General features: G+C 39.3%; 1 protein-coding gene and 1 pseudogene across 9 annotated transcripts in view; both read right to left on the bottom strand.

The window, feature by feature from the left end:
- Window positions 1-14,858, bottom strand: part of PPP3CC (protein phosphatase 3 catalytic subunit gamma) — a 102,244-nt gene that overhangs the window by 36,546 nt on the left and 50,840 nt on the right. For all 9 annotated transcript variants that reach the window (XM_077943181.1, XM_015144949.3, XM_015144950.3 and 6 more), the window contains exon 4: window positions 7,936-8,047. In XM_077943181.1, the coding sequence (XP_077799307.1) occupies window positions 7,936-8,047 (112 nt within the window). The remainder of the gene's footprint in view (window positions 1-7,935; window positions 8,048-14,858) is intronic.
- On the bottom strand, window positions 12,670-13,501 carry LOC144330722 (transcription factor BTF3 pseudogene; annotated as a pseudogene).

The following is a 14,858-nucleotide window of genomic DNA, read 5'->3' as shown; positions in this document are numbered from 1 at the left end:
GTAAAATTACAGGAGTTTCTGGAACTTGTCAGTAAGCTATTTAACTATACATTTTAAAACATGGTTCCTGGAAGGGCCGGGCACGGTGCCTCACGTCTGTAATTCCAGCACTTTGGGAGGCAGAGGTGGGTGGATCACGAGGTCAGGAGTTCGAGACCAGCCTGACCAACATAGTGAAACCCTGTCTCTACTAAAAATACAAAAATTACCCAGGCGTGGTGGCGCACACCTGTAATCCCAGCTACTCAGGAGGCTGAGGCAGGAGAATTGCTTGAACCTGGGAGGCAGAGGTTGCAGTGAGCCGAGATCACACCACTGCACTCCAGCCTGGGTGACAAAGCGAGACTCTGCCTCAAAAAAAAAAAAAAAAAAAAAAAAACCCGGTTCATGGAAATAAGAAATTCATTTACTTTAGTAGAAACTTTGACCCAGAGCTATGAGCTTGAACCCACAGCATTTATGGAATAATATAAACACGAGGTTCCTTCGAAGAAAATAAATAAATAAATACATAAAAATAGGCTGGGCATGAGGGCTCAAGCCTGTAGTCCCAGCTACTCAGGAGGCTGAGGTGTAGGGACCGCTTGAGCCTGGGAGGTTGAGGCTGTAGTGAGCTATGATTTTACCAGTGTGCTACAACCTGGGCAACAGAGCAAGACCCTGTGGAAAGGAGAGGAGAGGAGAGGAGGGGAGAGGAGGGGAGGGGAGGGGAGGGGAGGGGGGGAAAGGGAGAAGGGAAGGGAGAAGGGAAGAAAGAAGGGAAGGGAAAAGGGAAGGGAAAAGGGAAGAAAAGGAAAAGACAAAACAAGACAGACACTATGTTTCTTGCTTTCTAAGTAGATAACAATGAAGCAATACTTTTGCAAAAACAAATGATATGTCAAAAATTAACTGTTAGGGGCTATAGGCATGGCGGCTCACACCTGTAATCTCAGCACGTTGGAAGGCCAAGGCAGGAGGATTGTTTGAGAAGTTCAAGATCAGCCTTGGCAACATAAGCGAGACTCAGTCTCTACAAAAAAATTTAAAAATTAGCCAGGCATGGTGGCACACACCTACAGTCCCAGCTACTCGGGAGGCTGAGGCAAGAGAATCACTTAAGCTGAGGAGTTCAAAGTTGAAGTGAGCTATGATTACACAATTGTACTCGAGCCTAGACAACAGAATGAGACCCTGTCTCTTAAAAAAATAAATTTTGTTTAACTGTTCGACAAAAAATAAATGTTTGAGGTGATGGATATTGCAGTTACCCTGACTTAATAATTATACATTGTACACACATAGTAAAAATATCACATGTACCTCAAAAATAGGTACAACTATTACATATCAGTTTTTTAAAAAAGGAAAAAAAAGCAGTATACTTTTCCATAAAGAAAGGAATTTTTTTTTTTTTTTTTTTTTTTGAGATGGAGTCTTGCTCTGTCACCCAGGCTGGAGTGCTGTGGCCGGATCTCAGCTCACTGCAAGCTCCGCCTCCCGGGTTCACGCCATTCTCCTGCCTCAGCCTCCCGAGTAGCTGGGACTACAGGCGCCCGCCACCTCGCCCGGCTAGTTTTTTTTTTTGTATTTTTTAGTAGAGACGGGGTTTCACTGTGTTAGCCAGGATGGTCTCGATCTCCTGACCTCGTGATCCGCCCGTCTCGGCCTCCCAAAGTGCTGGGATTACAGGCTTGAGCCACCGCGCCCGGCCAGAAAGGAATATTTTTTAAAAATCTCTGCATTATACAGCAATTTAGGATTGATACAAGAAAAGCCTTCACCCACCTTCCCCTTAAAAACAGATTACAGCTGCACAATCTGAAACTAAGCATCCCTTACTAATTATAAGATGCTAATTCTTGAAGACACAGCGGCCACTGAAGAGAGATCAGCTTATCAGTAAAAACACCCATGCACAGCAACACACATGCTCTCTCCTTATACAGGAATAAAATTTTAAACTTATACTTGAATTTGTGTGCTTGTTCCAAGATTTATTTACATTTCAGATGCAGCATTATAACAAAAAAAGAAGGACTATCTTGGTAGACAGGAAAAAAAGAAAGCCATCAGGTTTAACTACAGTTAAATCACATGAAAAGCAAATAAAAACCTGAGATAAGAAATTATGGGCAAAAGGAGACACTTAAAATGTTTCCAGGACCTATTGTTCCAGCTTCTAAAAATAGTCTGAACCATTTATACCTGTCAAAAAAATCCCTGATGTTATTATTACACATTGCATCCCTGTATCAAAATATCTCATGTATCCCATAAATACATACACCTACTATACACCCATAAAAATTAAAAATTAAAAAACAATTCTGAAAAGACAGAAGAATAACTAAGAAAAATGTCACCTAAAAAAACCTCTGATATTTAATTCAAAACAAAGGCAGTCATAGGGAGCTTTCTTTACTACGTATCTACTCCTAATTAATAAAATTAGCTGACTTTTATCGAGCATTATATTCCAGGGCATTTGTTAACTGCTATATGCATTATTTAATGTTGCCAGGTAAGAAATGAAAGTGTTAAAGAATACCCCAATGTTTGATTTAGAAAAATAACATAAAATAAAATATTTCTAATTTTTGTATTTGGTGAAGTGGTTCCCAAAGGATAGTAGAACCTTCCTAAAGACTCCGGAGCTGTCATTCTTAACCAGCAGCACACAGCTGAACTACCTCGGGTGCTTACAAAGCTTTTCAAATGCTTGGGCCCCAACTGGGTAATTTTTAAATTACCAATTTGAAAAATAATAATAATTATAAAAGTAGTACACAGTGGTGGTAAAAAATAACTCAAACAATACTAGAGAGGATATAAAATTAAAAGTAAGTCATGCATGATGGCATGCACTTATAGTCCCAGCTATCTAGGAGGCTAAGGCTGGAGGATTGCATGAGTTTGAGACTAGCCTGGGCAACATGTCAACACAGCATCTCAAAAAACAACAACAACAACAACAACTATAAGTCCTCCTAACCCAACCTCCCACTGTTAATGATTTCTTCTGTACATTATATATTTTTAATTTACAAAGGAGATGACCATTTACATGCTCTGCAAATGGCTTATAAAATAGCATCTCTCCATATCGGCACATATTATGGGTCTATCTTGGTCTGTCTTTCTTTTGTTTTTGGAGACAGAGACTTGCTCTATCATCCAGGCTGGAGTGTGGTGATCATAGCTCACTGCAGCCTTGAATTCCTGGGCTCATGCAATCTTCCTGCCTCAGCCTCCCAAGTAGCTGTAACTATAGGCACATGCCACCACACTCAGCTAATTTTTAAATTTTTTGTAGAGAGAGTCTTACTACGTTGCCCAGGTTAGTCTCAAACGGCTGGGCTCAAGCAATGCCCCCATCTCAGCCTCCCAAAGTGTGGCATAAGCCACTGCACCTGGCCACCTTGGTCTTTCAATAGCTGCCTAGCATTCCATTGTTAAAAAGCGTATTATTCATCACTGTCTTGTCGACATTTAGATTATCTTTTTGTTGTTGTTGTTGTTGTTATAATTAACACTGCAGTGAACATCCTTAAGCATCCGTATCTTACTGTCTTTTTGTGAGTATATTTGTGTGGTAGATGAATTCTAAAATGACCTGAATTGATCTACATCTTTGTATGTATAATCCACTCCTCTTTCAGTGGATGAAAACTGTAAGTATGATGAGACTCCCATTATTTTGTCCCATTATATGGCAAAAGACAGACTACCTTGGGAGGGCTTGATCTAATCAGGTGAACATTTATTTATTTATTTACTTATTTATTTTTAGGGACAGGGTCTCACTCTGTCACTCAGGCTAGAATGCAGTGGCACAATCACAGCCCACTGTAATCGCAAACACCTACGCTCAATCTATCCTTCAGTCTCAGCTTCTTAAATGGCTGGGCCTACAGGCTTGCACCACCATGCAGGCTGACTGAATTTTAAGTTTTTAATTTTCTTTTTGGTAGAAAGGAGGTCTCACTATGTTGCTCAGGCTAGTCTTGAACTCCTGGCCTCAAGTGATCCTCTCCCCTTTGGCCTCCCAAAGTGCTGAAATTACAGGCATGAGCCACCATGCTTGACCTAAGATGAGCCTTTTAAAAACTAAGTGAGGGTTTCTTTCCAGCTAGTTGATCACAGAAGAGAACGTCAGGGAGATGCATTCAGGGCGGCCTGGAAAAAAGCAAACATTCATATTGCGAACTACCACTGGAGGCTACATGTTATGGAACTGCAAGCAATATCCAGAAGCTGAGAGTCATCCCTGGTCAACAGCTAACAAGACAACAGGGACCTTAATCCTACAGTTACAAGGACTGCCAACAAGTGACCTTGGATAAAGACCCTAAGCCCCAGGTGAGAACTGAAACCCTGGAAACACCTTGATTTCAGTGAGATTCTATACAGAGAATCTAGCCGCACTGTGGCCTGGACTTCTGACCTACAATAACTATGAGATAATAAATGTGTTCTTTTAAGCCACTAAATTTGTGATAATTTTTTATGCAGCATTCAAAAAGTAATACAATCTGCATAATAAATTCCTACAAATGAAATTGCCAGATCAAGGGGATATGCACTTAAAATTTATATATATATTACAAAATTGCTCTTCAAATACTTTACATCTTTGTTGTTGTTGTTGTTGAGACAGGGTCTCACTCTGTCTCCCAGGCTGGAGGGTAGTGGTGATCATGGCTCACTATAGCCTCAAACTCCTGAGCTCAGGTGATCCTCCCACCTCAATCAGCCTCCTGAGTAGCTGGGACTACAGGTGAGTGCCTCTATGCACAGCTAATTTTTTGTGCTTTTTTTTTTTGTAGAGATGGGGTTTCAACATGTTGACCAGGCTGGTCTTGAACTCTTGGGCTCAAGTGATCCACTCACCTCAGCCTCCAAAAGTACTGGGATTATAGGCATGAGCCACCATGCTCAGCCTACACCAATTTAAACATCCACCAACAGTAGATTTAAAACTTCCCGGTAATTATCTGCTGATTTAAAGTGTTTAATCCAAGGATCTGTATCTTGCCCTCTTGTAGCTGACTTTTTTGACAGAGGGACTTTTTAAAAAGTGATTATCCTCTAAAATTTCTCTTAATAACAAAGACCTTTTCTTTGATGCTCTACTAGGAGGGAGGCTGTCATTACAACTGCCATCTCCAATGTAAGAAGCTACTGGTAGCGAGAATTCATATGAGCGTATAACACACTATAAATAGCAATCTACCTGTCAGTAAATGGATCTGTGGCAGATGAATAAACTCTGAGTCTCTGAAAACAAATGTAAAAGTTTTTTTAACTTTGAAAATTATTTTTGGATCCCAGCACTTTGGGAGGCCGAGACGGGCAGATCACAAGGTCAGGAGATCGAGACCATCCTGGCTAACACAGTGAAACCCCGTCTCTACTAAAAATACAAAAAACTAGATGGACGAGGTGGCAGGCGCCTGTAGTCCCAGCTACTCGGGAGGCTGAGGCAGGAGAATGGCGTAAACCTGGGAGGCGGAGCTTGCAGTGAGCTGAGATCCCGGCACTGCACTCCAGCCTGGGTGACAGAGTGAGACTCTGTCTCAAAAAAAAAAAAAAAAAAAAGTTTATAATAGATTCTTCTAAGATAATAATCTGCAGAAAAATCTGAATAAGATACAAAATGAAATCCATGATCAAAATATCAACCATACGAACACTAAAGTATATTTATATATTCAGGATTCATTAAAAGGGGTAGATTTTAGAGCCATATGGGACCCAAGAGATTAGTTTAGCTTATTTTATAGAGAATATGCTAACATTTTAGAAGTCAAAACAGGTAAAATTTTGCTTTTGTTTATTTCAGTACTTTCATCACAAAAAAAAAAAAATTTTGGCGTATAACCCAATATACATATTTTCTGGAAGACTACTTCAGAGTATGTCAAAAGTCTTTAAAATGTGCATGCCCTCTAACCCAGAAATTCTTTTTTGAGAGTTTGTTCTGAAGATACAAATCATAGATGCTCATTCATTCAAATGAACTCAACCAGTATTTATTAAGCAACTTCGATGAGCAACTAATACTGTTGTGGGTGTTGGGGAAAACAACAGTGAACAAAACGTATCCCTGCTGGCATGAAGCTTACCTTCTGGTGGCAGAGAAAGACAGTCAACTAATAAATATACATAAATCTCAGGTGTTGATAAACACTATGAAAAGAAACAGGGTATGAGGGTAAAATGATGAGATTGTGATTTAAAAAGCAACCAGAGGAGAAAGTCTCGGAAGAAATGACATGAATGAAATAGAATGTATGTCTTATAAGCAGATAGAGATCTGGGAAAAGAAGAACTAAAAATGCAAATGCCCTGGGGCAGGATCTCCCAAACATCCCCAACATAGTCAGTATCATACTGTGTGTCAGTGAGCAGCCAATTATGAGTACTAGATGCTAGTCAAGGAAATCTATGAGTTTGTTTTTTTTGAGACAGCATCTCGCTGTATTGCCAAGGCTAGTCTAAAACTCCTGGGCTGAAGGGATCGTCTAGCCTCAGCCTCCCACTGTGTTGTTTTTTAAATCAGCAAGTAATGTTTTGACTTTCAAAATAATTCTACTTTTTTTTTTTTGAGTCAGAGTCTCGCTCTGTTGCCCAGGCTGGAGTGCAGTGGCAGGATCTCAGCTCACCACAACCTCTGTCTCCCAGATTCAAGTCATTCTCCTGCCTCAGCTTCCTGAGTAGCTGGGATTACAGGCACGCACCACCACACCCAGCTAATTTTTGTATTTTGAGTAGAGACAGGGGTTTCACCATGTTGGCCAGGCTGGTCTTGAACTCCTGACCTTGTGATCCACCTGCCTCAGTCTCCCAAAGTGCTGGGATTACAGGCATGAGCCACCACGCCCGGCCAATAATTCTACTTTTTTTTTTTTTTTTTTTTTTTTGAGACGGAGTCTCGCTGTGTCGCCCAGGCTGGAGTGTAGTGGCCGGATCTCAGCTCACTGCAAGCTCTGCCTCCCGGGTTTTTACGCCATTCTCCTGCCTCAGCCTCCCGAGTAGCCGGGACTACAGGCGCCCGCCACCTCGCCCGGCTAGTTTTTTGTATTTTTTAGTAGAGACGGGGTTTCACCGTGTTAGCCAGGATGGTCTCGAACTCCTGACCTCGTGATCCGCCCGTCTCGGCCTCCCAAAGTGCTGGGATTACAGGCTTGAGCCACCGCGCCCGGCCAATAATTCTACTTTTATATTAAACTTATTTTTACTATTACAATAGTACTTACAGTTAGAAACAACCTAACTATCCTATGATTGTTAGTAAATTGGCTACATGTATGATTGTGCATTTGTAAGATAGAATACTTTAAAAAAATTAAAATAACACAAGCCATGTTGTCAAAAATATTTAATGATATGGAAAAAATGCTACTATATTAAGTGAAACAGAAATGTATTAAACACTACATATGAGCCCAATTTTATTTTAAAAATATATACAGATAGATATATATATACCTGAACTATTTCATAATAATGAAAAAGAACGGAAGACCATATTTCAAATAGTGTGATAACAGTGATTACTTCTAAGTGGCATGATTACCAACACTTTTTTTTTTTTTTTTTTTTTTTTTTTTTTTTTTTTTGGAGACGGAATCTTGCTTTGTCGCCCAGGCTGGAGTAGAGTGGCGTGATCTCGGCTCACTGCAACCTGATTATGGACACTTTTATCTTCTTTAGACTTCTCTATGCTTTCCAAATATCCCAAATGAATTATTTTTTAAACAAGGGGGAACCCAAAAGTTATATTCAAAATAAATGCCTTAAAAGATAGTCTTAGTTCTTCGCAGGTGAAAAAAATAACAACAACAGGACAGGAAGCATTTGAATTCCATTAGTTCTTTTTCTTTATGTTTGATTTACTTGGGACAGGTTAAAGGGTAACTAAAAAAGTTCTAGAGGAGTGATTATACTTACATTCCTGTTTGAAGGTGAAATAGTCTGTAAGATGCCTGCATTCATGATTTCCCCGAAGCAGGAACAATGTTTTGGGATGATTAATCTTTAAACTCCATAAATACAGCACACACTATAAGACAGATAAAATTTTCTTTGTGACCATTATAATGCATAAACACAATTTATATAATTCAAATGACTTGCTGTAATGGCATATATCATTGTTACTCCCAAACTGAAAAATGAAACCTTTTGAATGTGATATACTTATTGCCCTAGAATTTGACAGAGTATAGAGTAGCTTTCACAGAAATCTCTCTCTAATCTCTGTTCTCATGTTCTATCTAAATATCTAGAACTCTCTCAGAAAGCCACTCACACATATATTAGTCCTAAAACCTGTATTTAATTTAATTCTGAAACACTAAAGGCATTTCCACTAAGACCAGGAACAAGGCAAGAATATTTACTATCTCTGCTACTGTTCAAAACTGGTGTAAGGGTATTAGCCAACTGAATTACACCTCAATTAGAGGGTTAAGAATGGGTGAAAAATAAAACTATCTCTATTTGCAGATATAACCCCCAAAAATCAATAAAACTAACTCAAATAATAAAATAATTCAGTAAAGCAGCAGGATATAAAATTAACATACAAAATCAATAGCCGTGGGGCACAGCGGCACGCATATGGTTCCAGCTACTCAGGAGGCTAAGGCAGGTGGCTCACTTCAGCCCAGGAGTTCAAGGCCAACCTGGGCAACATAGGGAGACACCATCTTAAAATAAAAAAAAATAGGGCCAGGCGCAGTGGCTCATACCTGTAATCTCAGCACTTTGGGAGGCCGAGGTGGGCAGATCACCTGAGGTTGGGAGTTCGAGACTACCCTGACCAACATGGAGAAACCCCGTCTCTCCTAAAAATACAAAATTATCCGGGCATGGTGGCACATGCCTGTAATCTCAGTTACTTGGGAGGCTGAGGCACGAGAATTGCTTGAACCCGGGAGGCAGAGGTTGCCACAAGCCGAGATCACGCCACTGCACTCCAGTCTGGGCAACAAGAGCGAAACTCTGTCTCAAAACAAACAAAAATAGACCTTTTATACAGAAACAATCAACAGAACATCATGGTAGAGAAATCCCCATTTGTAACAGCAACAAAGAGGCCTAAAGACACAGGAATAAATTTAACAAGAAATGTGTAAAATCCATACAAGAAAAAAATTTAAATGTCCCTATAAGACAAAAAAGTAGACATGAAATAATGGAAAGACATTCCTTGTTTTTGGATAGAATAAATCAACATGAAAAGATTACAGTTCTCGGGCAGGCACAGTGGCTTATGCCTGTAATCCTAGCACTTTGGGAGGCCAAAGTGGGTGGATCACCTGAGGTCAGGAGTTCGAGACCAGCCTGGCCAAGATGGTGAAACCCCGTCTCTACTAAAAATACAAAAATTAGCCAGGCGTAGTGGCGAGTGCCTGTAATCCCAGCTACCTGGGAGGCTGAGGCAGGAGAATCACTGGAACCTGGGAGGCAGAGGTTGCAGTGAGCCATGATCACGCCACTGCATTCCAGCCTGGGTGACAGAGCGAGACTCTGCCTCAAAAAAAAAAAAAGATTACAGTTCTCCCTAATTTAAGTCATTGAAATTCCAAGAAAAATACAAACAAGCTATTTTATGGAGTTAGACAAGCTGACACTAAAATTAACATGGAAATATGAACATGCAAGAAAGAACAGCCATGAAAACGTTAAAAAGAGACACCATGAGGGCAGACTAGCCCTACCAGATGTTAAAACATACAAACGTCTATAATCAAAACAGTGATACTGGCCTTATGTAGATAAATATACCAGTGGAATTTTATACTACAGATATAGTATAAAAGTACCTATAAAAACATGGTAAATAATAAAGGTGGTATCTCAAATCACAGTAATAATGATGAACTTTTAAATAAATGGCTCTGGGTCAGGTGGCTGCCATTTAAAAAAAAAGATAAAGTTAGAACCACATCTTACACAATGTACAATAACCAACAAAAGGATGAGCAATCTAAATGTAAAAAGATAAAACCACACAAGTTCTAGAAGAAAACATGAGTGAGTTCTTAAGCCCAGTATAGGTCAAAATTGATGTAGGTAAGAACTGTGTAACCAATGACTAAAAATCCAGACACAATAAAATAAAAGATGGGTAAACGTGACCACACAAAAATGAATATAGGTCAGGTGTGGTGGCTCACACCTGCAATCCCAGAACTTTGGGAGGCTGAGGCAGGCAGATAACCTGAGGTCAGGAGTTTGAGACCAGCCTGGCCAACATGGTGAAACCTCACCTCTACTAAACATACAAAAATCTGCTGGGCATGGTGACAGGTGCCTATAATCCCAGCTACTCAGGAGGCTGAGGCAGGAGAATCGCTTGAATCTGGGAGGTAGAAGTTGCAGTAAGCTGAGATCACACCATTGCACTCCAGCCTGGGCGACAGAGCAAAACTCCATCCCCACAATAATAATAATAATAATATAATTTGTATAGTAAAAAACAATTTGGCCAAACTGACAAAACTACACATTCATTTACCTTTGACCCACTTCTAGGAATCTACCCTAAAGATACACTTCCAACAATATGAAAATAAATATGCACAAGGCTGTAGCATGTGTGTAATAGTAAAACATTAGGAACAACCTAAATGACCATGCACAGGAGAGAGGCTAAGCTATGATACGCTCAAACAATAAAGCACAAGGATGAGGAAAGATCTCTATAAACTGATTTAGAGTGATTTCCAGGATATATTTTTAGATGAAAAAAGCAAAGTATGGCTGGGCATAATGGCTCACAAATGCAGTCCCAGTGCTTTAGGAGGCCAAGGCAGAAGGATAGCTTGAGGCCAGGAGTTTAAGACCAACCTGGGCAATACAGCAAGACCCTATCTCTACAAAACATTTAAAAATTAGCCAGATATGGTAGTCACATGCCTGTAGTCCCAGCTATTCAAGAGGCTGAGGCAGGAGGATCCCTTGAGGCAAGGAGTTTGAGGCTATAGTGAACTATGATCATGATCATGCCACTGCACTCCAACCTGGGTGACACCGTGAGACTCTGTCTCCTAAAAAAAGTACAAGAGTAGCTATAGTATGCCACCCTCTATATAATAAAGAAGATATATGAAATTCATATATATGTATCTCCTTTGTACATAAAAAATGCAGGAAAGATAAACCCAAAAACTAAAGAGATTGGTTACCTATAGCAGGCATTCAGGCACTAAATAGACTATGAAAAGAATACTTGTTTAAAGCTGAGAGCTAAAACAAGAAGGGAGAGTGTGGCCTTGTTTGGTCTGAGGTGGCAACATGTGCGTTGGGAGACTCAAAGTAGTAGATCACTCTCCACATGTCTACCAGTGACTACAAAAGCACTGTATTGATTTTGAGGTTACAAATAAATTTTAGCAAGGAGGCATAGGCATAGTTGCAGATACAGAACCCATGAATGATGATAATCAATTGTATACACCAATTATGAAATATTCTGTATATATTTCACAGCCTTAAAACACAAGCAAAAATTGAGAGGCTAATATGCTTTGGCAGTGTCCCCACCCAAATCTCAACTTGAATGGTAGCTACCAGAATTCCCACACCCAGGGGACAGTAACTGAAGCATGGGGGCCGGTCTTTGCTGTGCTATTCTTGTAATAGTGAAAAAGTCTCATAAGATCTGATGGGTTTATCAGGGGTTTCCACTTCTGCTTCTTCCTCATTCTTGCCACCGCCATGTAAGAAGTACCTTTTGCCTTTTGCCTCCCGCCATGATTCTGAGGCCTCCCCAGCCATGTGGATCTGTTAAGTCCAATTAAATCTCTTTTTTTCCCCAATTTTGGGCATGTCTTTATCAGCAGCATGAAAAAGAACTAATACAGAGGACTATGTTGAGAAACAGATAAATCAATATAGTCATGCACCACGTAATGCTGTTACAGTCAACAACACACCACATACAGGACAATGGTCCCATAAAATTAAAATGGAACTGAAAAATTCCCACATCCTAGTGATGTAACCATCATAATGTCTACATGCAGGCATTACATGTTTGTGGTGATGCTGAGGTAAAAAAAACCTACTACACTGCCAGTCGTATAAAAGTATAGCACATACAATTTATGTACAGTACATAATACCTAATGATAAATTTACTGGTTTGTGTATTTACTATACCATACTTTTTATAATTATTTTCAAGTTTGTTCCTCCTATTTATAAAAGAAAAAGGCTCATTGTAAAACATCCCCAGGCAGGTCCTTCAGGAGGGATTCTAGCAGAAGACACTGTTATAGGACATGACAGCTCCATGACTGTTACTGCCCCTGAAGGCCTTCCAGTGGGACAAGATGTGGAGGTGAAAGACAGTGATACTGATGATCCTGACCCTCTGTAGGCCTAGGCGCGCATGCACGTGTGTGTGGTGTGTGTGTGTGTGTCTTCATTCTTACCAAAAAATTTTAAAAGTAAAACAATTTTTTAATAAAGTTTACAGAATAAAAATATAAGTAAAAATATTTTTGTACAGCTGCATAAGTCTTAGGCCTTCACATTCACTCATAATACCACTTGTAAGCTAAGTGGTATTACAAAAGAGTCAAAAAGTTAAAAAAATTTAAAAAAAAATTTTGGGGGGGTATACTAGGCAAAGAACTTTATTAACCTTCGTTTCAAACTTGATTCCCAGGCTTCTTCGGCTTAATTAGCTGCAAAGAATGAACTGTGCATAAGCAAAAACTGAAAAGAGCTGCAGTGTCCAAGGGGCTTGAGCTTAAAAATATTAGAGATCTAGATTTTATCAGATCCATAAACAAAAATTTCTTAAAAAGCAGTCATAATATAAAATAGCAGCTCCCAGTAACTTCTTCAAGTTTTATCTTCAGAAGTTGACTCAATTCAGTTTGCCTCATGTTGGAAGCCTCATCAAAATTCTCCACAAGATCTGGCACTTCATAATCATCATCCTTTACAGTAGCAAGTGGTGCTTTTCCATCCACAGACTGTTTGGGCAGAGCTTCAGCCAGTCTCCTTAAACTAGTCAGACAGTCTGCACCAAGCTGGCTTAAGATGCTGGGGAGCATTTCCATCAGCTGCTTTGTCTCAGCATGGCCTGTAATGGTGAAAGTGTTTGCTGGCATCTCTGTTGTTAAAGTGGATCACTGTTCCTTGGTTTGTAAACATATTCACCTCTTCAATACCAGAGATATTGTTTACCCCTCACTTCTTTAAGGAGAACTGAAGTTTTTTATCATCTGCCGTGACTGTTCTACGAACCACCTTCTTCTTTCTGCAAGTGGTTCCTTTCCCACCAATGTGCACTTGTGCCTGCAGTTTGGCGAGTTTTTCCTGGCTCATAAATGTTTCTTTCATCTTCTCTCAGCAGATAACGGGCCACGCGGGGGTCTAGAGTTGGTGCTTAGGGGGTCTCAGGTGGACCAGCTGAGATTAGGTGCACACACACAGGGTACACAAGATGGCAGCTCAAAATTAAAAATCTTATAAAGTAAAAAGTTACAGTAAGCTAAGGCTAATTTATTATTGAAGAAAGAAAAATACTTTTTAATAAATTTAGTGCAGTGTAAGTGTACAGTGTTTATGAAGTATCTGGTAGTATACAGCAATGTCTTAGGATTTCACATTCACTCATCATTCACTGATTCACCCAGAGCAGCTTTCAGTCCTGTACAATTCATTCATGATAAGTACTTTATACAGGTATTCCATTTTTTATCTTTTTTTTTTTTTACTATATCTTTTCTATGTCTAGATATGTTTAGACATACAATACTTACCCTTGTGTTACAATTGCCTACAGTATTCAGCACAGTAACATGCTGTACAGGTTTGTAGCCTGCGAGCAACAGGCTATACCATGTAGCCTAGGTGTGTAGCAGGCTATACCATCTAGGTTTATGTAGGTACACTGTATGATGATTTCACAACAGCAAAATCGGCACCCATTTCTCAGACTGTACCCTCCTTATTAAGTGATGCATGACACTGTAATTGTGGTTGGAAATTTTGACACAATGCTGAAAGTAACTGATAGTGCAAGCAGACAAAAATAGTCAAAGTTATAAAGAATAGCTCAACAAGTAGAGAATACACATTCTTTCCAAGTATATATGGGACAATCACAAAAATCTACTCTGTACTATACCACAAGGAGTCTCAATAAATTTCAAAGAATGAATATTATTCCAATGATGTTCTTCAAATTACATAAAATCAATAATCAGTAACAAAATACTAGCTCTAAAAAAATCCTACATGACTGTAAAGAAAAAACATACTACTTCATTAAGAAAATTCTTAAAATATAAAATACTGAATGATAATGAAAGCAATACATATCCAAATCTGTGGGACTCAGATAAAGCAGCACTTAAAGGGCAATGTATAGTGACAAGTACACTATTTTTTCATTAGGTTTTCAAATATGCTAGTATATGTTTAACTTATCTCTGAAAGGTCATATAAGAAACTCCTGGGAGTGAGTGCAAGAGCTGAATGGTTGCCATATGAGATGCTTAATTTTATTGTAATTAGAGAAACATTAATTAAAACAGTAGAACACTACTTTATACCCATTATATTGGCAAGTATTATAATATGAGATAAAATCATATTCTGCAAGGAGGGATGTGAGGAAATAGGAATTCTTCAGTGCTACTGGGAGGAATAGAGACTTGCACAGCCATTCTGAAGAGCCATTTGGCAATCAATGCTCAGTTCAAGTATGAATGCACTCACCCTTTCTCCTGGCAATCCCATTTTGTTCATAAACCCTATAGACATTAAATCATGGTAGATTTATATGAAGGTGTTCATCATAGCAGTGTTCATTTTAGAAAGAAATTGGAGTTAAACTAGGTGTC

Source organism: Macaca mulatta, chromosome 8, assembly GCF_049350105.2.
Source record: "Macaca mulatta isolate MMU2019108-1 chromosome 8, T2T-MMU8v2.0, whole genome shotgun sequence".
Taxonomy (NCBI): domain Eukaryota; kingdom Metazoa; phylum Chordata; class Mammalia; order Primates; family Cercopithecidae; genus Macaca; species Macaca mulatta.
The sequence above is the reverse complement of the archived record's forward strand: the minus strand, read 5'-3'. Positions and strand labels throughout refer to the sequence as shown.